The 21,826-nt window shown below is 53.7% G+C and overlaps 4 protein-coding genes and 1 pseudogene across 18 annotated transcripts; 2 read left to right on the forward strand and 3 right to left on the reverse strand.

Annotated features, from left to right (window-relative positions):
* The first annotated feature begins 12 nt into the window (after positions 1-12).
* On the forward strand, positions 13-4,161 carry LOC133144674 (polyhomeotic-like protein 1; annotated as a pseudogene).
* A 106-nt stretch (positions 4,162-4,267) lies between these two features.
* LOC133144694 (tyrosine-protein kinase STYK1-like) lies at positions 4,268-7,619 on the reverse strand. Its single transcript, XM_061267585.1, has 11 exons — positions 7,473-7,619; positions 7,073-7,280; positions 6,934-7,007; positions 6,664-6,849; positions 6,395-6,601; positions 6,058-6,248; positions 5,920-5,988; positions 5,623-5,825; positions 5,515-5,555; positions 4,644-4,740; positions 4,268-4,570 (listed from the first exon to the last, which is right to left on the reverse strand). Exons 3-11 carry the CDS (start codon positions 7,004-7,006, stop codon positions 4,375-4,377), a joined length of 1,263 nt encoding a protein of 420 aa, XP_061123569.1. The 5' UTR covers position 7,007; positions 7,073-7,280; positions 7,473-7,619; the 3' UTR covers positions 4,268-4,374.
* Positions 7,620-8,348: 729 nt separating this feature from the next.
* LOC133144687 (uncharacterized) lies at positions 8,349-13,383 on the reverse strand. 14 transcript variants are annotated; one of them, XM_061267567.1, is made up of 10 exons: positions 13,173-13,382; positions 12,934-13,042; positions 11,256-11,293; positions 11,121-11,156; positions 10,871-10,976; positions 9,526-9,882; positions 9,271-9,426; positions 9,041-9,213; positions 8,828-8,944; positions 8,349-8,765 (listed from the first exon to the last, which is right to left on the reverse strand). In XM_061267567.1, exons 5-10 carry the CDS (start codon positions 10,968-10,970, stop codon positions 8,349-8,351), a joined length of 1,320 nt encoding a protein of 439 aa, XP_061123551.1. In that variant the 5' UTR covers positions 10,971-10,976; positions 11,121-11,156; positions 11,256-11,293; positions 12,934-13,042; positions 13,173-13,382. The 14 variants fall into 14 exon arrangements, with proteins under 14 accessions (XP_061123551.1, XP_061123548.1, XP_061123552.1 ...); XM_061267564.1 differs by lacking the exon at positions 12,934-13,042; XM_061267568.1 differs by lacking the exon at positions 11,121-11,156.
* LOC133144716 (vesicle-associated membrane protein 2-like) lies at positions 9,748-16,517 on the forward strand. Of its 2 annotated transcripts, XM_061267617.1 has the most exons (7): positions 9,748-9,888; positions 10,296-10,505; positions 14,192-14,340; positions 14,680-14,800; positions 14,975-15,133; positions 15,745-15,796; positions 15,878-16,517. In XM_061267617.1, coding segments are annotated over exons 3-7 (351 nt in total). In that variant the 5' UTR covers positions 9,748-9,888; positions 10,296-10,505; positions 14,192-14,338; the 3' UTR covers positions 15,895-16,517. The 2 variants fall into 2 exon arrangements, with proteins under 2 accessions (XP_061123601.1, XP_061123602.1); XM_061267618.1 differs by lacking the exons at positions 9,748-9,888; positions 10,296-10,505 and adding an exon at positions 13,421-13,551 and having other exon boundaries at positions 14,235-14,340.
* Positions 16,203-21,520, reverse strand: LOC133144679 (uncharacterized). The gene is made up of 6 exons (XM_061267544.1): positions 21,244-21,520; positions 19,737-20,945; positions 18,606-19,146; positions 18,103-18,359; positions 17,590-17,769; positions 16,203-17,501 (listed from the first exon to the last, which is right to left on the reverse strand). The coding sequence occupies exons 2-6, from the start codon at positions 20,631-20,633 to the stop codon at positions 17,292-17,294; spliced, it is 2,085 nt and encodes a 694-aa protein (XP_061123528.1). The 5' UTR covers positions 20,634-20,945; positions 21,244-21,520; the 3' UTR covers positions 16,203-17,291.
* Between the last annotated feature and the right edge of the window lie 306 nt (positions 21,521-21,826).

Below are 21,826 nucleotides of genomic sequence, written 5' to 3' on the forward strand. Positions count from 1 at the left end.
AGTAGGCGTGGCCGTCCCAACACCAGCTCTCGATGTGTCGCCGCCGGCCCGTTCTGTCCAGCGAAGGAAACCCACGGGAACCGTCAATTAAACACCACGGAACCTGCTCAGACGGACGGTAAGCAGGCAAGCGGGCAACCGGGCAACCATGCGGGCGGCCAGCCGCTCCGTGCGCTGCTTGACTCAGCCGGCAGCCGGAGGAGGTGCGGCGGTGGGGAGGGAAGGGAAGGGCGACGAGACGCCGGACGCCCATTAGAAGCAAGCTAGCAGGTGCTGTGCCGGTTCGGGGGTGGGAGCTAGCTAGCTAGCTCGCTCGCTCGTCAGCAGACTGACCAACGTTAGCCGGGTTTGATTTTCTCACATTTACGGGAAACGAGCATGGGACGGCTCTTCCCGACCGACGCGCCAGGCCTTCAGACAGTCTCGCACTGGAGAAGCATTCTCGTTTCAAAATTCGGCTCTCGTCCCAAGGGAAGGTCCGAGTCTGGAGAGAACCTTTAAAGTTCATGGCCATCTACTCTGTGTTTGCTTGCAATATTGCATGGATGCAAATTTCAAGCCACCTTTGACTGACACCTGTTCATGTGCCTCAGTAACCATGGAGACGGACAGCGAGCGGCAGCAACAGCGGGATGCCTCGGCCAAGGAGAGTGCTCCATCTGAGACCGGTCCCCGCCCCTTGGCGATCAACTCCATGTCGCTATGCGAAAGGCAGGCGGTGCAGGTTTGTGTCCGTGAATGACCGGCGACCGGTCCGTTGCTTGTGTGTTGATGGACCCGCGGGCGACCTGTCATTGCTGGCCAGGCCCTGCAGGCGCTCCAGAGGCAGCCGCACGCCGCTCACTACTTCCAGCAGCTGATGCTGCAGCAGCACATCAACAAGACGCAACTGCACAACCTGGCGACCGTGCAGCAGGTCAAGGTGCGTGCGTGCCTGTCGTGCGACGACAACCAAATGAGAACGGAAAGCCCACTTTGGTGTCATTCTATTAGGCCTGCGTGACGTCAGGCTCTTCCACCGCCGCCGCCGCTGGCTGTCGGCCCGTCACCGTGGCAACGACGTCCACCCTCAGCCAGTCGTTGCTCCTGAGCAGCGGGGCGGGGCCACGCGGTCAGATGTTTCTCAGGGTGCGTGTAGTGTTTGCATTTACTCGTTGGCACGAAAGCTGCCAAAGTGTGCCATTTTGAGTTCGGCGACTCCTCCTTCCCGCAGGTCAACCGTTCCCTGAGGGCACCCATCTCCTCGCAGCTCATCTTCTTGCCTGGTGGAGCGCCGCCAACGGCCGTCGCTCAGCCGGCCAGTCGAGAAGTCCCGGGCACCGCCTCCTCCGGCAGCCAAACGGATGCTGAGCCGGTCAGTTACAAAGTGGGCCGGCCCCAAAGTTGTTTTTGTCCCTCTGTCTTCACGGTGCATCTATTCCAGGTCCAAAACTTGGCCGTGAGGAGCACTTCCGGTCCTAAGGGAGTCAAGATGGAGGAACCTGAAAGGAGCGACGCAGGTGAGCAAAGCATTTGATGTTGAGACGATGTGGACGTACCAAATGGTTCATGGTTTTGGTATCCCAAATTTTTTATGTCCAGCCACCCGCTCAGTGGTTCCATTCCCCAAGAAGATGAATCAGCCACCACCGTCGCCCATCAAGATCCCCACCTACCCTCAGCCCACCCACCTCAAGGCCCACCCGCTTCTACTTCATGCGACCCGGACCCTCAGTGCGGGCACGGCCGTGGCCACCACCGCGCACGCTTTGGTCCTGACGTCAGCCACGACCTCACAGGCTCGTGCGTACCCGCTAGCCACAGCCACTTTCAAGCCAGCGGCAGCGGTGGGGGCTGGCGGCGCCCAGACCTTGGTGGTCCAGCCTTTGCAGAAGAGCCTACTTGGAACTGACAAGGTGGCTCACGGCAATGGGCCGGTTCCCATACAGCCCAAAACCCAGCAGGGTCTCCGCCAGCCCCTCCAGCTGCCTTCCAGAAACACGCCGCCCATCATGCCCGCCCCGCCGCCGCCGGCCGTTCGTCCCGGAAGGGCCCCGCAGACGCCCCACATCCCCTTTCAGATTCTTGGCGCCCAGCGGAGCACACTGAGAAGCGGCCAGGCGGGTTGTGGTCAGGAGGGGGCCGCCGTCCTCACCAGCCCGCTCACCATGGTGCCCTCCTCCGGGGAGGGCGGCGTCCAGGGACGGGTTCAATGTCCGAGTGCAGTCCTGGCAGCCGCCTCCCCAAGTGCTCCCCAGGCAGGGGAGGCGGCCTCCGCCAGTGGTGCCGCCGCAGCACGTCCCAGTCTTCAGGTGAGAGGGTGTCGCGTGACGGACCACAAGATGCCACTGAAAGCTGTCGATCAAACATGGACGGACTTTTTACAGAGCAAGCAAGTGGCGCAGAAACGTAAGCTGGAGTTCAACGATGACTTTGTCCCCGCAGTCCAACGGCCGCCGCCATTACGAGATGATGCCTCAACTCTAGCCAACATGGTCACCGGTAGCAGCCACTCAAATTTAATCTAGCAGAACAAATTCCAGAAGAATCGAGAATCCAGACTGCTCCCTTTCTTTCACGCAGGTTCTGCCACCTCCTCGCCCCCACCCTTGCAGTCTGCGTCCCGGGCCGTGTGCAAACCGGGCAAGAAGGCTCCTCCCCCCCGAGCGGTGGTCAAGCCGCACATCCTGACACACGTCATCGAGGGCTTCGTCATCCAGGAAGGCGGACGACCTTTTCCCGTGAGTTCCTGGCCGGACGCCGGCAAAACCTTTAGACGGCCTTATGTCTCGTTTTTGACTGACAGGTGTGCGGGCCATACAAAGACTCTGCTGGGGACAACCTCGCCGGCAAGCAGGACCCTGCACCTGTGGCAGCAGGTCAAGGATTTAGCTTTTGTGATGGATGCAATATTTGGGAGCTCGGAGTGACATCATGCCGCCCCCCTCCCCGCTCTGTTCCCCTCCCCCGCAGTGCTGAAGTGTGACTATTGCGAGAAGTTGGCGCCCGCCAGCCAGTGCCCAGGTACCAAAAGGTTCTGCTCCACCTTGTGTGCAAAGAGGTACGTGTCCTTAGACGCTGGTTCTTTGGTATACCACTGAGGAACCCACCCAGGCGCTCTTTGTCTTTGACACAGGTATGAGCTCACCTTTGGCAGGCGGCCATCTTGGGAGCATCAAAGGCACCCGTCCAACTCAGCGGACGAAAGCGACGTGGCTGAGAGGCGCACGAGGAGGAAGGTGTCGCGTCGGACCGGCTTGGAAATTGCCGGCCGGCCGCTTTCGATCCAGGTGGGAATGCTGACGGCTGCACGATGTCCTGGCAGTGGTGATGTTTACATTCTTCTTCTGCCCACCGCAGCACCACGCCGAGTCAGGTCACTTTGACAGCGCGTCCAGCGGTCCGGAGGATGAGGCTGTGTCCGTCTCGTCTGCTCCGTCGCTCACTTCCCGCCACCGGCGACCCCCGCCGCCGGCATCATCATCATCCTCATCCCCCGTGCCACACGCCGAGGTGACGCCCACCGCGCCTTCAAGCCCTGCTCACTGGAGTGTTGACCAAGTATCGCAGTTTATTTGCTCCTTGCAAGGTGAGAAGCTCTTGAAACATCTATCACGCCAAGCTTTCCCCATCTCGCTATTTCGCATCACAGGTAGCGATACCGAAAGGGGGGCTGGATGTCAATCGAAAATGTTGGGGGCTGGATGTCAATCGAAAATGTTGGGGGCTTGTCACAGTCAGTCAACTCCTAATGTGAAAGTGTTGCCTCGGTGAACACAAATTGACGTCAGCCCATTAACATGCCAAAGCCCAAGCAAGCCCTCGGTTTTGCCTTTCAGGTTGCGAGAAGCTGGCGTCGCTCTTCCTGGCGCAGGAGATCGACGGCCAGGCGCTGCTTCTGCTGAGCGAGGAGCACCTGGTGTCGACCATGAACATCAAGCTGGGCCCCGCGCTCAAGATTTGCGCGCACATCCATAGCCTGAGGGAATGAGATGGTACCCAGCTGGGTCAAGTCTCAAACTTGAGCTCCTTAAATGTGAACTTTTGTGGTACGGACAAACCGAACAGAGTTTGAATTCTGCGCGCTGGACCCGGCGTGGCTACTGGGCTCAAAATGGCCGACCTAGTGTGTGATGTTTGTGTGTTTGTATTTAAACTCTCGCCTTCTGGTGGAACCTTGAACACTTTCTGCATCTCTTCTGTCGTGGACGCGCTCACTGAAATGCTCTCGCACTACCGTCGTGCTCTTCCAACACTGAAAGGCTTCACTCTCACATGGCACCATCTCTTATAAGACAAAAAATATATATTTATAAAAACTAACTCTCATTGAGAAGCTCTCAGGAAAATGTGTAGCATCATCAGTCTTTGTCCATTTAGCAGCAAGGTGTCCAATCAGAGCAGAGCGTAGTTGTAGGAGTCGGCGTAGCCCGCCTGGCGCAGGTACGTCTGTGTGTCCAGCGGCGCAGCACCCCGGATGAGAGCACGCCCGTCGGCCGTCCTCTCTCCTGCGCGCAGCTTCTCGGCCAGCGCGGCCAGGCTGAGGCGGTGCTGGGGGCTTCGCCGACAGCATGACGACATGACGGCGAAGCTGCGGGCCCATTTAGCAATGGCTGTGTCGGCAGCTTTGCGCGGTAGGATGTTAGCACGTTAGCCGTACTTACAGTGCGTGGGAGCAGGCGGGCGGACGTCGCAGGTAATTTCCTCTCTGCAGGTGCTGCAGGAGCTCTGACGAGCGCACCTGTGCAAATGGTGGCTCACCTGCAAACATGCAAATGAGGTAAGTCAAGATATATTACCGTTTATTTTTCATGTATAATGCGCAAAATTTAACTAATTTATTGTCCTAAAATCTGGGGTGCGCATTATACATAGGTACAAATTTAATTTTTTTATTATTATTTTTTTTAATCCGGATATCATACGGAGGGCACCATTACAGATGCGCTTTCTTCTCTGCTGTTCACTTCAAACACGCTCCATACGAACACAATGCTCTCGTATCAGACGCTTGCTCGATCACCTGCTCGTTTGCTGTCACAATGTACCCTACACAAATCCGAAACATTTCTTCGCTATTGAGTTTGCTAGCGCATGCGCAGTGATACTGACCGGCAGAATAACATCCGGTTGTTCCCAAAGATGATCTTTTTTCTGAAATAATTTTACGTTTACGGACTTAAGTAGGAGTCAAAATTTGGGTGCGTATTATACATGGGTACAGGCTTTTTTCCAGCATCAACATGCCATTTTTAGGGTGCGTATTATACATGGGGGCGCATTAAACATGGAAAAAAAACGGTACTTTTTAAGAAAAAAGTCAAATCATAAGACAATGTATGGTTCTCGAAAGCCATAACTTTTTTTTTTAAGACTTTTTTTTAAGACTTTTTTTTTTTTTTTTTTTTGACTTTCTGTGCTGTCACTGAATACTCTTTTTTCAAGAAAATATAATTTGTTTAAAAAAAATCTTTTGTTCACTTATTGTCCGGTTCCAACAATGAGACTTTTTTTTTAATTTGAAGATTTGCTTACCTAACGTACTCATCTCGTAGAGCAGGAGCCCGAAGGACCACCTGCGGAGGAATTTACAGTGTTACTTGGCGCAAGTTTCAGGCCTTGCCGAGGACAATTGCTTCTCACACATCGGCGCTGGGGCTGAAGTCTCGGCGGGCCAGCACCTCAGGCGCCTGCCATTTATTCGACTCTGTGGCGCTACTGGAGCTTTGGTGACGGCGGCGGTGGGCGGCCCCCAGGCCCCACAGCTTGGCTGTCAGGTCAGCGCCCACCAGGACACTGCGAGCGCACACGTTGCCGTGGACAACCCGCCGACTGTGCAAGTACTCCTGTGTAGAATTGCGCTCAATTATGTTGTACACAAATGCTCCAAATCAGAATTTTGCATACATCCTTTAAAAAAAATGTTTTGGAAAAACTAACCAGAGCTGAGGACACTTGCGTCGCCATGGTGAAGATCCTTTTCTCTGTCATGCTGCGAGAGGTGGCGTCCTGCACGCATTTTCATTTTCTATGACTTGAATTGGGTCCAGAAAGCGAAAGCAGGAGCGACGCACTGACCGGTCGCCTGCATTTCCACAAGAAGCCCAGCAGGTCTCGGTGTCGCAGCTCCTCCAGCACCATGAAGGCGGGCGCGGTCCGGGACCCGCTCACCACGCCCAGCACGGCTGGCAGGAACGGGTGGGTCCCCAAGCCCGACACGAATGAAGCGAAACTCAAGAAGCGGCGCCGCTCCTCCACGCCGGAGGAATCTGCGGAGGAGGTTGTCGGTGTGCTCGCGGGTGATGGCGTTGTCATGGCAACACACACGCGAGCCATAGAATGGCTTTCAACTGTCATTTGCGTTTACCCTGATTTGGGTATGGCCCGGCATCTTCCAAAGTGGTCGGCTACGCACCTTTCAGAACCCTCAGCACCACATCCTTGTTGTCCATCCGGGCCCGGTAGAGCAGGACGCCGTCGTCGGTGGTCACGGGTAGCGTCAGCGGCAGCGCAGTCACCTGGCTGAAAGCACCCAGTCGCGTCACGGTGGCGGTCCCGCTGCTCTGTTTGTGTACCGCCATGGGCACCTCTTCGTGCTCCAGCGGGTCGATGCCGGGGGGCGCTACAGGTAGACATCCGTCACTATTGCAAAATTTCACTTCTGTGAGGTGGATGTTCCTTTACCGTCAATGCCGTGCAGGCGGCGCGCTCGCCTTTGCAACGTGCTGCTGTAGCGCGGCACGGTGGTGGCAGCGGCGTAACGCTGGCGGTGAAAAAAGGCCAAAATAAACATCATCACCAAGGTGACAAGGCTGATCAGCAGGAGCACCGTCGGCACCACGATCACGTCCAGGCGGTACGTCGACACCACTGCCGAACAAAACAAGATGAGGCGGATGGAGCGTCGCCGTGCGAAGCCGCGCTCGCGCAGCTGCGCTCAAAAATCCTTCTTACTGCACAGGTTGTCGGAGGGTGCACATGTGCTGTTGCTCGTCGGCGCCGGCGTGGTAGTCATGTTGGTCGACATGCTGCAAGGGTTAAGGCTGCACTTAATCAAACGTTCCAACATAGGCCGAAACATCCTCTCACATACCTGGTCGGGAGTCAGCGCTACAAATTGAAGGTGACGATAAATATTCTCACTGCTCTCATCGTCAGGAAGGCTGTTGACTGACAGCAAGAAAAGCAACACACCGCCTCGGCCGTACCAGGAAGTCACTTGCACCTTTTGTTTGTGGGAACCCGACCTTCAAGACAGCCTCCAATCCATTCCTGCTGTGATTTCAACGTGTGGGCAGAAACTGTGAAAGGTTGCAACACACACACACACGCACACACAAAGCATGCCACAGAACCAGTTTGCCATCACATTCTTTAGTGCTGCTTTTGTTGTACATGTGTGACAATGACAATAAAGATCTGTTCTATTCTATTCTCGCGTTGAGCTAGCGTTGAGGCACACAACAAGAAAATGGCCGCTCTGGCCGCCTTACCTACACGACCGGTCAGCATCCGCTCGTCCGCCGGTCACCGGCGCTCACGTTCCCACGTCAGGACGCTGCCATGCGAGAGGCGGAATGTGCTCCGGTGCCTGTGTTGTGGTGGCTGCGCCTGGCCACGCCCACACCAGCGACACACCCACGCCTCACCTGAAGGTGTGAGCCCCATGTGACGTGGTCAGTTGAGAGTGATGTCATCGCTTCTTCCTTGGATGATGATGAACATGATGAAGAGCGACACGGAAACTTTCAGCCCAACAGGTCAAGTGAGTATCTGTGTTGTTGGTATGCCGTTGCTATGGTAACAATGCAGTGGACAACAGCCTGTTTGACTTGGGCGGCTGTTTGTTATTTTTTTAAATTTGTCTTACTCCAGCTGTTATGGATTTGAGTGTTCTAATACTGCATGCTTTTATTTTGAAGGTCTAACTTTTGACAGGCAGATGTTGGCCAGCAGAGCAGAGGTTGGATGTGACAGCAAATCACGTGGCAAAGCGAAATTCCAGCTTTGTTGTCAGATTGACACGCAAACTGTCAAACCAAGAAGTGATCTTTTTTCCTTTTATTATCAAAAGCACTTGGATATGTCGTGACTTTGTAACATTGGCGTGAGCACTCAGTGTTGGACGTCCTCCTCCTCTTTCTTCTTGTCGGCAGCTTGCCTTTGTCCCGCCTCTCATGCTTAATTGTTTCTATTGCGATGCTTTTGCTTCTTCAACTTCCTGTCCGCTGGTTTTTGGTCCCCCAAAATGTTTTGTTTTTTTTGCTTGATTAATATTCCACATGTCCCGCAGGTTATTCCTTCAGTAAGAGCGAGATAATATTGGGACTGATTATTGTATTTTTTGGTGTTGACGTGAACTTTTTGTCTCAGTTGGCGGCCAAGGCGATACCGCCGCCACCCTGGTCTGCGTCGTCGTCCTTCTTGTCAACCGGCGACTGGACGAGGGACGGCGTCACACACAAGGGGATCCTCTCGGCCGGCGTGCCCGGACTTGGACCTCTTGTGGACGGCGTGTCCTCCCGCAGCGGTGAAGGCGTCAGAGGGCACGGCTTGGACTCCAAGGTTAGTGTGACCTCCTGCGCCTGGCCGCACAGGAACCGCAGGTCGGCTGGTGAAATGTCCAAAAACCGGTCGCTGATGTCACTCACCCTGATGAGTTCCTCCTCTTCCTCGTCGTCCCTATCTTGCCGTTGCTCCGCGTAGCCAAAGAAGTTGTTGTCCATCTCGTCCCCGCTGGCCACCATTTGCGCCATCTGTCCACTCAGCTGGCCGACAAGCTCCGCCTGCAACGCGGATACGTTCAGACGACGTCCCCTTTTGGCCAGGGCGCCGCCGATGGTTCTACCTGCTGCGCTTGGGCCGCCTCCCACAGGTCGGCCAGGCGCGGGTGTGTGGCCGGGCCCAGACTGTGGATGGTGCTGTTGGGTGTGGCCTGGAGGGAATGGGAGGCGCTATGCAACGACTGGTCGCCACCAAGACAAGACAAGAGCGGTCAAGAAAAAGCTTTCCAACATAGCGGCTTCAAAATATTTTTGAGGAGTGGTGGTGCTGGCGACACCTGCTGCTGCTGGTAGTGCACCAGTTGCTGCTGCTGGTACTGGTAGAGCTGCTGCAGGTGCTGCAGCTGGTTGTGCTGTTGGAGGCTCATCTGCTGCTGCTGCTGCTGCTGCTGGAGGAAGCCGCCCATCGTCATCTCGTAGCCTTCGGCTGGCGTCATGCCCGCGCCGCTGCCTGGAAAACGCTAGTCTTTTAGCACACAAACGGACAGACGGACAGACGGCATCCCACCTGGTGCCATAATGTACGAGCCCGCGGCCGGCGAGGCCACGCCTGAAGGTTGACTGGTGATGGGCTCCCATGCGTCGGCCGAGGACAGGCAGTAGAGGCCTTGCGACACGTACGTGTGAGGCCACACGTCTGTCGAGGAGTGGTGGAGGACATGCTCTGTGGCGCACAAAGAGAAAATCAGCGAGACAAAATACCAAAATACACTGGTGTGACAGAAAAAGCAGAAAAACAACTGGCGTCGCTCTCGCCGCTTACCTCTGCTGGTGATGCTGTCCTGGTTGACGTCGCTGAGGTGCGCCACGCTGCCGGGGCACGAGTCAGCGGCCAGGTTGTCGTCCATGGAGGTCCAGCCGAAGAGCGTAGCCTCTGAGATGGCAAACTGCTGCATGATGCCGGCGGCAAAGCGTGCCTCCTTCTCGCCGTCGCTGAGGTCGCTGTAGGCGTCGTTCTCCATGCGGCGTTCCTTCTCCCGCTGCAGGTTGCTGCGGCCGGTGGCCCCGAGCGGCCCCGCCGACGGCTTGCCCCAGCTCTGCCACTCGATCATGTGGGCCACGCGGCCCTGGGCCATGGCCGTGGGCTTGGTCACCTTGTCCTTCATGGAGCGCGTCACGCCTGAAGGTGAGCGATCCCGCAACACACGCACACAAGTGGAACGTCAGCGTGGAAGCTCACGTGAGCACCGCTAAGAAACACAAAGTATCCAAACTCCAGACTGGAACCAGAAGAGTTGAAAGTGAAGGGAAATTGTGTGTCACAAATGCAATTGTTAAAATGAAGCTGAAATCCTTTCCAACAGTGGAGAAATGTGCAAGTAGGAGCTCATTATGTAAATGGGGTCCTTGTTTGGGAACTTATTCGCCAAACTCTGGCAATTTGGCGATGCTCCCACTTTGACCTCAGAAATGGTCCTGAAATGAGAAAGGAGTGGGAAAATGGGTCCAAATGGGTTGAGCGGTTTGAAGCTGGAATGATATGAAGCGCTTGTGAAATATGGTAGGCTGAGTTAAATGTTCTGTTCATTCCAGTGCCAACTGCTATTTTCACGGAGAATGCAGCGTTGTGGACAAATGGTGCGAACAAGGGAAAAAGAAGCCGTAAGCACAAAGCATGGACGGGAGCGCCACCAGCAGACACATCACCACACGAGCCGCAAGAACCGGACCAACGGCACCGAGGGGTGACAGAGTGTCCTGACCCGCCTGCGAGACGCTCGACTCGTTCTTCTCGGCTTCAAAGTAAGGTAAAGGCTTACTTTGCTTTTGCTGCCAATCTGATTGGGCCGTCAATGATGATGTCATTGACGTCAGCCAATGAAAGAAGAGTGTGTTTTTGAGGGGGGCATCGACCGGGGTGGCCATGTTGTCTCCTGGCTCCGCCTCCTCCCTCTGTTGCTGCTCCATCAAGGCTTGACAGCGCTCAAGGCTGAGACTAATTACGGGCAATTTCGGCATTTAGTGCCGCCGCCGCCATCAGTAGAAGTTTTAATCGTCACATTTGAGCTCTTCAAAGTAGTCTTGAGGAAGTTGACGGAGGAGCACAGGGGGAGCAGGCGGAGGCGAGCGACATGGGGTGGGCGTTACCAGCGGGCACAGACACACACCTGACACACCTGTCAGAGACGACTTAGCCAGGGCGCCGATGCCATACGAGTTGGGCGGCTTCCTCTTGAGGCGCGGCAGGATGGACGTGGTGTCCTCCATGGATAGCTGTGAGGGAACCGTAACCAGAGCAAGAGGAGGAAGATGAAGCAGAACACAAATAGAAGATGAGCACCGTGACACCTTGACAGGGAAAGTAGCTAGTTAATGTTAACTAACATCTCGTGAATGATGGCGAAGGAGAAGACTCACATTGATTCCTTCCCAGGAAAACTCAGCACGGCCGTGCTGGCAGGCAAGAGCACCGGGAAGCGAGCGAGGAATTAGAAGAGGAAAGAACAAGGACACCGAAACTTTTGCCGTCAAAAGGCGCAGGCCGTCATTTACCTGATCGCCGTCTTTCCGCACCGGCGCGGCATCGGCTGCTGCAAACGCAAAAAGAGGACCAGATAAATGACATCATCAACCTTCAATCGTGACCTTCACGTGCACGCAACGAGGAGGAGGAAGAATCACGAGTGTCAGCTCAAGAGAAAATCACATTTCAGATTTGCGTTGCGCTCCTCTGCCATCGATCGAGCCGCCGTTTCCCACCGGGTTACATCCACGCCTATAAATAGCTCGCCTTTCATTGGGTCGGAAGGCGGAGCAATAACAAGCCTGCCGGGCCGACATGGCAAATTCGGCTCGCGTCGCAATCAACACCTCAAGAAAGAAAGCGACCGTATGCATGCATGCGTGTGTGTGTATGTGTGTGTGTGCGTGTGTGTGTGTGTGGAGGTCTTCTTCAGAGGGAGTGCTCTCTGTGACTACATCTGACATGCTGGACCTCAGGGGAGGCTGGAGGCCATTTACTCAGCGCAAGCACCCAGACGGGGGCTCCCGAAGGCAAGACGAGCAAAGCCAGGTGGTCGGCGGACGGTCGAGCCCTGGACGTGGACCATGTCGCGCATCTCCATTCTGCACTCAAAGGGAGCTTGACGCTCGACGGTGTTGGACCGGAGGCAGGAAAGGCAGAACCCCCAGGAAGGACGCGACACGGAACGCCGGGCAGGCCTCAAGACGCCAGGTTGCAGAGCTGACCCAAATTTGCTGTCCCGTCTCTCCTCCGCCTCTTGATAGCCTCCGTCCTGCCGTCCTATTTATAACGCCGGCCGCTGTCGTCTGAAAGTCGGCGGACGCATTTCCTCAGACAAGCGGGTCTGGCAGTGGGCGGGGTTCGGCAGAAGAAAAGGAAGGGCGGCCTTATTTACTTGCGGGAGAAGATGAAGGCCAAGAAGAAATGGGAGGAGATCAGACAGGCGGGAAAGACGGACGGCCCAAGCAAAATGACAGCAAAAGCGACAAAAGGGATTGAAAGACGACACCCCCGGCAAGGTCACGGCAAAAACAAGCATGATGAAGATGAGCGTGGGCATGACGACGATACTGTCACTGCTGACGATCACGACAATCACCATGACAATTACAATGACTTCCGACAAAGAGGAGAAAGATGACAATTGTGTTGAAGAGGACGACAATTAATGACAAAACCGATGATGATGACTGTCAGACAACGAGGATGATGATGATGATGACAAAATCATTCAAAAGTAAAACGAGAGCTCAGGTGGAACCCACACACCCCACGACGATGTCATGTGACGTTTCTCACTTGCCTTTTACGGAAGTAACCATATTTGGCAGTTTCCGCCATAATGATGTCACTCACTTGACCTTTTAGGGACATGAACCCAATTGCGCCGTGACGTCCTTATGAGGGAAACAAATGCAATCCATTTCCTTATGTTAATCCCAAAAGCGCACCTGGACACTGTGTGTGCGTGTAGGTGTGTGCGTGTAGGTGTGTGTGTATGTGTGTGTACGTGTGTGTGCGCGCGCGTGTGTCCTCCTTATGCTGCGTTCAGGATGACACCTGAGTTTTCACGCACCCCATTCTGACTCATCCTACTCTTGTGTGTGCGTGCGTGCGTGTCTCTAGTTGATGACGTGTCTTCGTGACGCACGTCAGAGACTCGAGAGAAGGTGAGGAGTGGAGAGGGAGGGGTGGGGATGCAATGACCTTAGGTTGCATGTCAAGGCGGGGATCTCTCGCGTCACGACGTCGCCCCTTGCCGCCCGTCTCTTGGCGCGCGCACGCCGCTATGGTAACGCATGCACGCTCCTACGCGCTAGCAGAAAAAGACACCCCAAAGGGAGCGTGAGGTGGCATCACGGCAGATTGGGCACCTTTGTGTGCCCGCATCCTCTCGCTCACGCAACACGCACGCTGACGTCACATCACATGGAGGCGCGTCTTACTGATGGTTCTGGATCCGATGCAGCCCATGTTGCCCTAGTGAGCCGCGCACGGCGTGGCAATCGCGTCCATCTTCCTCCTCCTCTTCCGCGCGGCTTCTCCCTTCTTCCTTCTCTTCTTCCTCGGCCGTCACAACGAAGCGGCGTCGTGAGTGCGTGCGTGCGTGCGCGCGCGCGCGCACCGCTCTCCTCTTCCGCGCGTCCACGCCCTCACTGTGGTCACATGCGCCCTTATGCGCATGCGCGACAGTCGGCGCGACAAAAAAAAAAAAAACGAGCAACGCGATGAGATTCGTTGCAAATCAGATGAAAATGCCAAAGCGTGAATGGCACACCCGTGACGTCGTCAAGCCGAGGACTATAGTAACCATGGTGACAACTTGTGGGTGAAGATGAGTTTCAACGAGTTGATCAACTTTTGATTGCGCTTTTCTGATTTTGTCTAGTGTGCAGGCAATGGGCTAGTGCTTTGCACGTCCGCCTCGCAGTTCTGGACTTTGGCCTTTGAGTCTGGGACTCCAGACTAGACTCACTCAAGTCTATCCCGTTCGGACTTTTGCTTTATGTGCTGCAGCGACCAGTCCACATTTGAGCCCTGTCAAATTGTCCGGTGACCAGTCTGTTTCTCGACTCATCTTTTGTTCGTCTGTTTGACATTGACGACCAGTCACTTTTTGGTCTCCCCGCGATGCTCTCTTTCACACATATACGCAAACGTACTGATGACGGAATAAGTGGGTGGCTGCTCTTGCGTCACCAAGAGCCGGTCACCCTCTTGGTGGGCGAAAAAAAAAACCTTTTTGGGGGGAGAGGGAGTGTAAAACTTTCGAAAGAGGAAAAAGTGTTTCCATGCAGTCAGACTTGAGTCAGCAGGTGGCGCCAGAGTAAAACTAATCAATTACGACAAAAACGGATTGAGAAATAATACAAAATATAGTGTTATGTATTACACTTTCTTTTGTCAAGTAGGTAAAAATATATTTATTGTCACGAAACTTTGATATTGCATTTTTTTATTTTAGTCAACTGAGACCTCAGTGTGGGCGATGCTGTGCATTTGCGCAGGCGCACTCGTCCTCCCAGATTGTGTTGGGTTTTAAATCCCCCGGCCCAACCTCCTCCCACGCGGTCTGTCCCGGACTGGATTATCTCATCATCGCGCATCCGAGATGTGAGTACAGCATCATTTCAACATTTTGATGTATAAAATGAATTTAAAAGCTCAAAGTTGACTTGCGTGCCTGACGTTATTTGTCCGTCAAACCGTTCAATGTTTGTTTTATATGCAAACAGGAAGACTTTGTTGCGATAGCACATGTTTTGACTGCGCCCATTTGTTGATGTGTGTTGGCTGTCGGGCGAATGTTTCTCGTTTATTGTTATCACCATTTCTCCAAGAATGGAAGGAGAGTACTCAGTCGAGCATCGAGTGTTAGATAAACATGTACAGAAAAATGTGTGGGTCTACAAATCTTGAGCCCTTTGCCCCACGTCGTTCCCCGACCCCCAGGTCCACTTCAAACGCAGCAGGAACCCCGGGAGCGACCGATCCCGAAGGCGGAGCACCGGCTGCGGCCCCCAATTTGACCAGCAACAGGCGACTGCAACAGACGCAGGCGCAGGTGGACGAGGTCAGAGACACTTACGTCACACATTTTGTTATCATGACAGGACACGTCATTGGGTGTCCGGTTTCCCCCCCCCCCCCCCTCCCTTTATTTTACATGGAGGTCATCCACAAAAGCGGATTGTGCAATGAGTTGTGCTCCAAACTTTTTTTTAGTTAGTTTTTCCTTCTGTTGCAGGTGGTGGACATCATGCGCGTGAACGTGGACAAAGTTCTGGAGCGTGACCAGAAGCTGTCGGAGTTGGACGACCGTGCAGACGCTCTGCAGGCCGGAGCCTCGCAGTTTGAGAGCAGCGCCGCCAAGCTCAAGAACAAGTACTGGTGGAAGAACTGCAAGGTCTGTGCCGTTGTCCATTCGTTTTGGTTTTTAAACCTGAACAAAAACGGGTGACGATAAAGTGTTTTGCCACCTCCACTTCTCGTGTTGCTCTGTCCGCGCGTTCCGTGGCGAGGCTCTCGCGAGGCCTCCGGCGCAGCAGCTCACAGCAGCGCTTGAGTGGCGGAGAGCAGGAATTTCCAAATCCCGATGAGGATTATTCTGAGGATTAATCTGACAGCTGCAACGCGATTCCTGCCTGCATCGATGCGCAAATAAAACGACGACACACGCACACGTGGGCCCTTGTTAATCTCACACGCCCCTCCCTCCCCCCTTCATCCCTTCTGGATGTGATGTCAGAGTTTTCTGCGTCGTTTGTACCCTTCTCCTAATAACGTCATACTTCATTGAACTCTTTACACTCATTTTGAAAGCCTGTCACGTGGCTGTATTGCTTCGCCGCCCTCTGGTGGTTTTAATCGGGAAGTATTTTGGAGGGAGTTGAGGATTTAAGGCACAAGTGGTACTTTTCCGCCCTCTTGTGGCAAATATAAGCAATTGATAACCTTTTTAAAGGGACTCAATTACGTGGGGATCTTTGACATTGTTGCCTTTTGTGTTTGTTTCAGATGATGATCATCATGGCCGTGGTGGGCGTCATCTTTTTGGGCGTCATCTTCTGTGAGTCTTACGCTTGACTTCCACTCTTCCCCAACACACACGCACACACACTAAATGTTGTCCTATGCTCTGTGTCCTCAGTGTATTTCTTCTACTGAGCCAAACTTTCGGTCCGCCTCAACTTCACCTTCAGTTCCCACCCCGCTCTTCACCGACGTCTTCCTCGCAAACTCCCACGCTCACGAGACTCTCAGCTTGCTTTCTTGGTGTTTATTTGCCCTTCAGCACATAAAAGTGGAATTGAGCAGACGGACAGGGTCCTCCAAACTCCGTAGTTTACCTGGCTAGCCGAATTAGCACTGTCAAGCGCCAAGACGATGAGCAAGAAGCTGACGAGGCGAGGCACAGGCAACAAAACAGTCACACTGGCCTGAATCGAAAAACATCACTTGAAAAACGCTTTGCATATCTTTACCGTTGTTCAAATGAGACTTTATTTCAAATAGTGACAAATGGACAAGTGTCTTTACATTATCATTTGGCTTACACGCGACTCTAGACGCAACTCACCGTCCACTGTTACTGCAAATGATTTTGCCTATTTACATCCAAAGACACAAATGTAAATATAAAGACTATGTGCACCGGAGGTGAGGAGGAGAGAGTCCTTTTTCTCACGGGTCCTCTGTCAAAAAAAATGAACAGAAAAAAAATCCCACTTATCAATATTAATATTTCATCTGTCATTTGGCCCTCTATTAAAGGATTATTTACAACTGGAGATGTGGTCGTGATCATCTGGAACATACACTATCATCATGGCCACATGATTTAAGGTGCCCACATTTTTTTCATTTTGGCAAAATCTCATATTTGCTCTTTTTCGTTTTCGTTTAAATGGAACCTACCTCCTTTGTTATTTTGGCGCCATCTTGTGGCAGAAACCATGTTGAAACAAGATTATTTGATTATGACAGGATTAGTGCTTTGAAGGGTGGAAGTTTGGAAAGCTTTTCTTGAGAGCAAAAAACAAAATCGATCACAAAATTCTCACATTCATCAAAAATGACATTTTGTCCACTCAGTGTTTTGGTAATCATACAAAACCTTAAAAAAAATAAAGTGCTGCTAAATCCAGTTAACAAATGCCATCACCTCGACTGACTGCGCGAGAGCCGAGAATTAGAAAGGATCATTCCGGTGTAAGCTACACGTGGTTGAGGGTATGTCGGCCATCAGCGCGGTGACACGTTGGGATGGCGAGCGTTGACCGGACGCTTACGCAATCACCTCATCCAATTATGCGGAATCTTGAGACAGTTGGGTTGAAAACGCCACCATCTCCATTTATGAAACGCGACGTCACCGTGCAAAAGTCTGCAATGAGACGGATGTCGGCCATTCACGTTAGCAATTTAGCCTTTCGAGTTTAGGTGGCAAGTTACGCTTTGAAGCGACGCTCAAATTCACCAGCCCCGAGTCTTTGGCTTGAAAAGGTGAAACAAGAAACTGCGGCGGCCGCGCTTCAACATGGGACATAGTCGAGCGGCGGACCTCAGTGGCAGGGGTCAAAGGGCAACTCGGCCAGTCCGCCGTGGAGCTCCAGGCCCTCCTGCTCCCACGACGCCACGTCGCCCAGTAGGTGGGCCCCGCACGACGCCTGCGCATAGATCTCGGACGGAGTCAGCACGCGCGACCACACGTGCACGTCCGACAGTTGGCCGGCGAATGACTGCGTCACGTCAAAGCGGCCGCCCATGGTGTCCTGCGTGAACAGTACAGGTAATGCCAACGCGTCAAATAGCATTTTTGCTAACATTTCCATTAGCATGATAGCATGATGTCTGTCTCACCTGCTCTTGTCCAAGAAGAAACATCCCTCCTGGTTTGACAGCGTGCCAGGCTGCCAGGTTCTGACCCGATCCTTTCCTGGTCCCATCCTGGAACACCTCCCAGACGCCGTCCCGCGTGGCCCACGTCACGCACACGTGGTGCCATTTGCCGTCAGCCACCGTGATGGGCAGAGTCACCGCCTGTTGGGTAACATTTTGTTTGCACGCTTGAGCATTACTGAACGTAGTCACGCCCATGTTATTTCAATTTGTTTTCTTTAAGCAGATGTATTGGCATCGTGCTAGCATGCTTATTAGCATATTAGCATTTTTATCCTACTTTTAGCATTTATTCCATTAGCAGTCGTTGAGCCAGCCATATGTTTTGTTGGTATATTTACATTCCGTGAGCTCATGAAGCTGCTTTGACCACCAACACCAACGTTTGTAGCTGGCCTCAAATGTCACGCTCTTATTTGCTAGCAGTTAGAGGCTAATTTGAAAGGCCATCTAAAAGGGACTGTGATGGACAACCTGGTCGTTGAGCAGCAGCTCCATGGGATCGGCACCCCACTCGATTAGCACCAGCTCGTTGGCCTGGCCCGGCACGGCGTAGGAGAAGGGCGTGCCCACCCCTGGCCCGGCGCCGGTGGCCGCCTTCAGGCGCAGGCAAATGCTTAGGGCAAAGAGCTCGTTCACCGGCGAGTGCTTCATCCTGGCGTACAGGTAGTTGGTCCTCATGGGAAAGTCCAGCAGGAAGGCACCGGCGCTCTTGAGCTTCTTGTGGCCTCCTGCCGACACCGGCGGGCCACATCTCATATGTTATACATGTTATGTGATCCTGTACTTGGAGTTAGCAATTTAGGAGCTCTCGCTTCATCATTTGACAATGGAAGCCGTTGCTCGAGTGAGGCGCCGCAGAAAACAATGCAGCGCCGAATGGGCCGGGAATACTTTGTCGTGCAATTTTGCTTCGTCACGAAATGTCCCAAAAAATTTGTGAGGAGCGTTTGTGTAACGCTAACATGCTAACTCACCGTGCTCCGAGTGGCCGTGGTGCAACTGGCTGAGGACGGATTCCAGTTTGCTGTGTTCACCATGACGTGCGCTTGTCTCTTTGCTGCTAAAAGGAAGTCTTCGAGGAACGTGGTGGTCGTCGTGGTCACCGTGGTGATCGCCGTGGTGGTCGCCATGGTGGTCGCTGTGGTGGTCGCCGCGATGGTTAGCGTAGCGAACGGAATGGCGCCTATCGCCGTGCCAGTCATAGTGAGGGTCATGATGGCGAGTGTGGTGTTCGCTGTGGTGGTCGTAGTGGCGGCTCCCATGGTGACCGCTATGGTGGTCATCGTGGCGACTGTTTCCGCGGCGGTCATCGTGATGATCGGCGTGGTGGTTATCGTGGTTGAGGTCGTCGTGGTGGTCATCGTGGTGGTCGTCGTGGTGGTCGTCGTGGTGGTCATCGTGGTGGTCGTCGTGGTGGTCCCTGTAGTAGCTGCGCAGCTGCTCCTCCAGAGCGTTGATCTTGCGCTGGAGGAGTTCTCTCAAGGAGCTGGAGTAGGAGCTGGATGAATTCCTCGCCTGCACACACAAGCACCAAGACAGTCTTAGGTTTTTGATTGATGCGACCCCCGATAAAAATACTAGCGGACTCTTGTCTCCTTTGTCACTGCAACTTTGGTGCCCTCACGCAAGGCTCGCCTTTATTTTTATCTTGCTTGTCTGACTCCCTCCCACGGCTCATCAATATCTTGGGTTAGGAGACTTTGCGCCCGAGGAGCATCGAGGAGACAGAAAATGGACGGCCATGTTGCTTTTGAGTCTCCTTGGCTTGCCCTCGTCTTTCTCACCCGAAAATCCGGCTTTGTTCCCTGCCAGCGCATGCTGCAATTAATAGCCCCATCAGGCAGGATTAGGCTAATTGGCCGCGGCATCATCTTGCGCCCCCTCGTGGTGAGAAGAGGGAGCAATCCTGGCTTGGCTTCAAGTTTGCCCCTCACCTTTGGGTCGGATCTCAGCGCATTTGTGGCACAGTCACGTGAGCCGATTGGCAGACTCTTTTAAAAGGGACCTTGAGAGCTGCCTATGAGACCAAAATCTCGTCGACTGGGCTTGAGAAGTGATTTGTGTGGGACATAACATTTCTAAGGCGGATTTGTCATGTGACTTACCTGCAGGTTCTCCAGACGCTCCTTCAACGTCTGAAGGGTCTTGCCAGTCTGCTCCGGCGAGAAGGAGTCGTGTTTGCCACGCGAATCCCAGTGATGGGGCTCCGAGCCGTGGCTCCCATGGGAGAAGCGATGATCGCTGCCATGATAAAAGCCGTGGTGCGAAGCGTGGCCATCGGGATGGTTGTCGTGGTGACTTCCTTGATGGCCATCGTGATGGTTGTCGTGGTGATTGTCGTGATGGTCATCGTGATGGTCATCGTGATGGTCATCGTGATGGTTGACGTGGTGATTGTCGTGATGGTTGACGTGGTGACTTTCCTGGTGGTCATCGTGATGGTTGACGTGGTGATTGTCGTGATGTTTGCTGCGGTGGCCATTGCTGTGGTGGCCACCAAAGCCCTCGCACAAGGTGAGCTTTGCCGTAAGCTCTCTGATGGTCTCGCGCTGGTCGAGGATGGTCTCCTTCTGCCTGACCAGACTCTCGCGGAGGTGGAGGATGGTGGCTTTGGCTTCATCTGAGATCAGAACTCTGCCGTTGTGGCTGTTGGCGCTGGGCCCGTGGGAGACGCTGGGCCCGTGGGGAGCACCGGGCCCATGGGGGGCGCTCGGTGGGGAGTAGCAGCTGGGGTCTGCGTCTGGAGGAATGGGAATGCAAACAAATTTGGGGGCGGCGCTGTAGTCGTGCTCCGGGCCGAGCGAGCTCGCCGAAGCTTCAGAGTGGGACAGGAAGTAGCAGACGACTAGCGAGCGCAAAGTGAGGATTACGACGGATGTGCCGGCGGTCTCCAAGCCCGGATGAGCGATGTCTCTGGCCATGTTGGATTTTGCTCCAAATGACTCCTTGACCGCTGCCCTCGAGGTCCCGCGATGCTTCATCTTTGCGGGAAACAACACCATAGATCATTTGGATTTGAAGATGTCGGGGTGAAGCGTGACACCGGTAAACGTGATGACAGTCACAGAACGTCGTCTGCTCAGGAAGAGTCAAAGCAGGACCTCGACCATTGCACCAACGCACATCCGGCGTGGCGCCGAGCTTAACGCAGATCTTGAGACATCCTTCCGCTGTGGCTGGAACAAACGTTTGGGCCCCGTCCAGCCAGGTGATTGGACTTGGCCCAGAGGACCTGCCGTGTTGGGCGGCCGAGGTTAATCCGTTTAAGTTTGCCCTCCAAACCATCAGATCCAAACACGACTCGGCACCATCGCCTGCATACAGGGGCACACATGACGAGACAGTTTTTATGCGCACGTCCAGAACTACATGTGGCGTTCGTTGACCTTTGAAAACCGGACGACCCGAACAAACAACAGCAGAAGCCGTTATAATAAGCATTACAACAAATGGCGTGATTGACCTGGCAGTTTTTAGTCACAATAGCAGTGGGAGGAAAAAAAAGGAGGCAATCATTTTATTCTTCTCTGCGTTAATGGAAAATAATCCGTGAGATTGTAATTTGCAAGAAGCGCTAAAATTTAGCGAGCGGTGAGGAAAATGCAGACTTACGTATGCGCTGTCCACACGCAGTCAGCGGAAGAGCTTCATCAGCGCGCCGCAACCAAGACGCGGCTCCCGTTGCGTCTAGACCGTTTTGTACACCGTTTTGTATCTTTTCTACGAACGTCCCGCAAAAACGAGCAAATGTGCAGGCGAGCGTTCCCGCCTGCCTGCTTCCGAGCGGCTCGTCGGTCGGTCGGTCGGTCGTGCGACGCTGATCAGCTTGAGAAGGATTGTCGCCTTGAGCCGGATAAATTTTCTCTCTCTCTTTCTCTCTCTCTCTTTCTCTCTCTCTCTTTCTCTTTCTCTCTCTCTCTCTCTCTCTCTTTCTCTCTTTCTCTCTATCTCTTTCTCTCTCTCTTTCTCTCTTTCTCTCTATCTCTTTCTCTCTCTCTTTCTCTCTTTCTTTCTCTCTTTCTCTCTCTCTTTCTCTCTCTCTCTTTCTCTCTCTCTCTTTCTCTCTTTCTCTCTTTCTCTCTTTCTCTCTTTCTCTCTCTGTCTCTCTTTCTCTCTCTGTCTCTCTTTGAAAAGTTGAAGTTGATCACAGGGATGGAGGCGAGTGGGGTCAAGTTACACGGTGGGAGGTGGGTGA

This window comes from Syngnathus typhle, linkage group LG20 (assembly GCF_033458585.1).
Source record: "Syngnathus typhle isolate RoL2023-S1 ecotype Sweden linkage group LG20, RoL_Styp_1.0, whole genome shotgun sequence".
Lineage (NCBI taxonomy): Eukaryota > Metazoa > Chordata > Actinopteri > Syngnathiformes > Syngnathidae > Syngnathus > Syngnathus typhle.

Coding starts and splice junctions, on each gene's coding strand:
- LOC133144694 (XM_061267585.1), bottom strand. CDS start 7,006: ATGTCGACCAACATGACTACCACGCCGGCGCCGACGAGCAACAGCACA. Junction 4,741..5,514: donor CTACGAGATGAGTACGTTAG/GTAAGCAAATCT, acceptor GCATGTTTGCAG/GTGAGCCACCATTTGCACAG. Junction 4,571..4,643: donor CCCGCCTGCTCCCACGCACT/GTAAGTACGGCT, acceptor ATGGGCCCGCAG/CTTCGCCGTCATGTCGTCAT.
- LOC133144687 (XM_061267561.1), bottom strand. CDS start 13,200: ATGGGCTGCATCGGATCCAGAACCATCA. Junction 9,883..10,870: donor GTCTCTGACAGGTGTGTCAG/GTGTGTGTCTGT, acceptor GCTCACCTTCAG/GCGTGACGCGCTCCATGAAG. Junction 9,427..9,525: donor GGACAGCATCACCAGCAGAG/GTAAGCGGCGAG, acceptor TGTGCGCCACAG/AGCATGTCCTCCACCACTCC.
- LOC133144716 (XM_061267617.1), top strand. Junction 14,801..14,974: donor CGCAGGCGCAGGTGGACGAG/GTCAGAGACACT, acceptor CTTCTGTTGCAG/GTGGTGGACATCATGCGCGT. Junction 15,134..15,744: donor ACTGGTGGAAGAACTGCAAG/GTCTGTGCCGTT, acceptor TGTTTGTTTCAG/ATGATGATCATCATGGCCGT.
- LOC133144679 (XM_061267544.1), bottom strand. CDS start 20,633: ATGGTGTTGTTTCCCGCAAAGATGAAGCATCGCGGGACCTCGAGGGCA. Junction 17,770..18,102: donor AGCTGCTGCTCAACGACCAG/GTTGTCCATCAC, acceptor GTTACCCAACAG/GCGGTGACTCTGCCCATCAC. Junction 17,502..17,589: donor TTCTTCTTGGACAAGAGCAG/GTGAGACAGACA, acceptor CTGTTCACGCAG/GACACCATGGGCGGCCGCTT.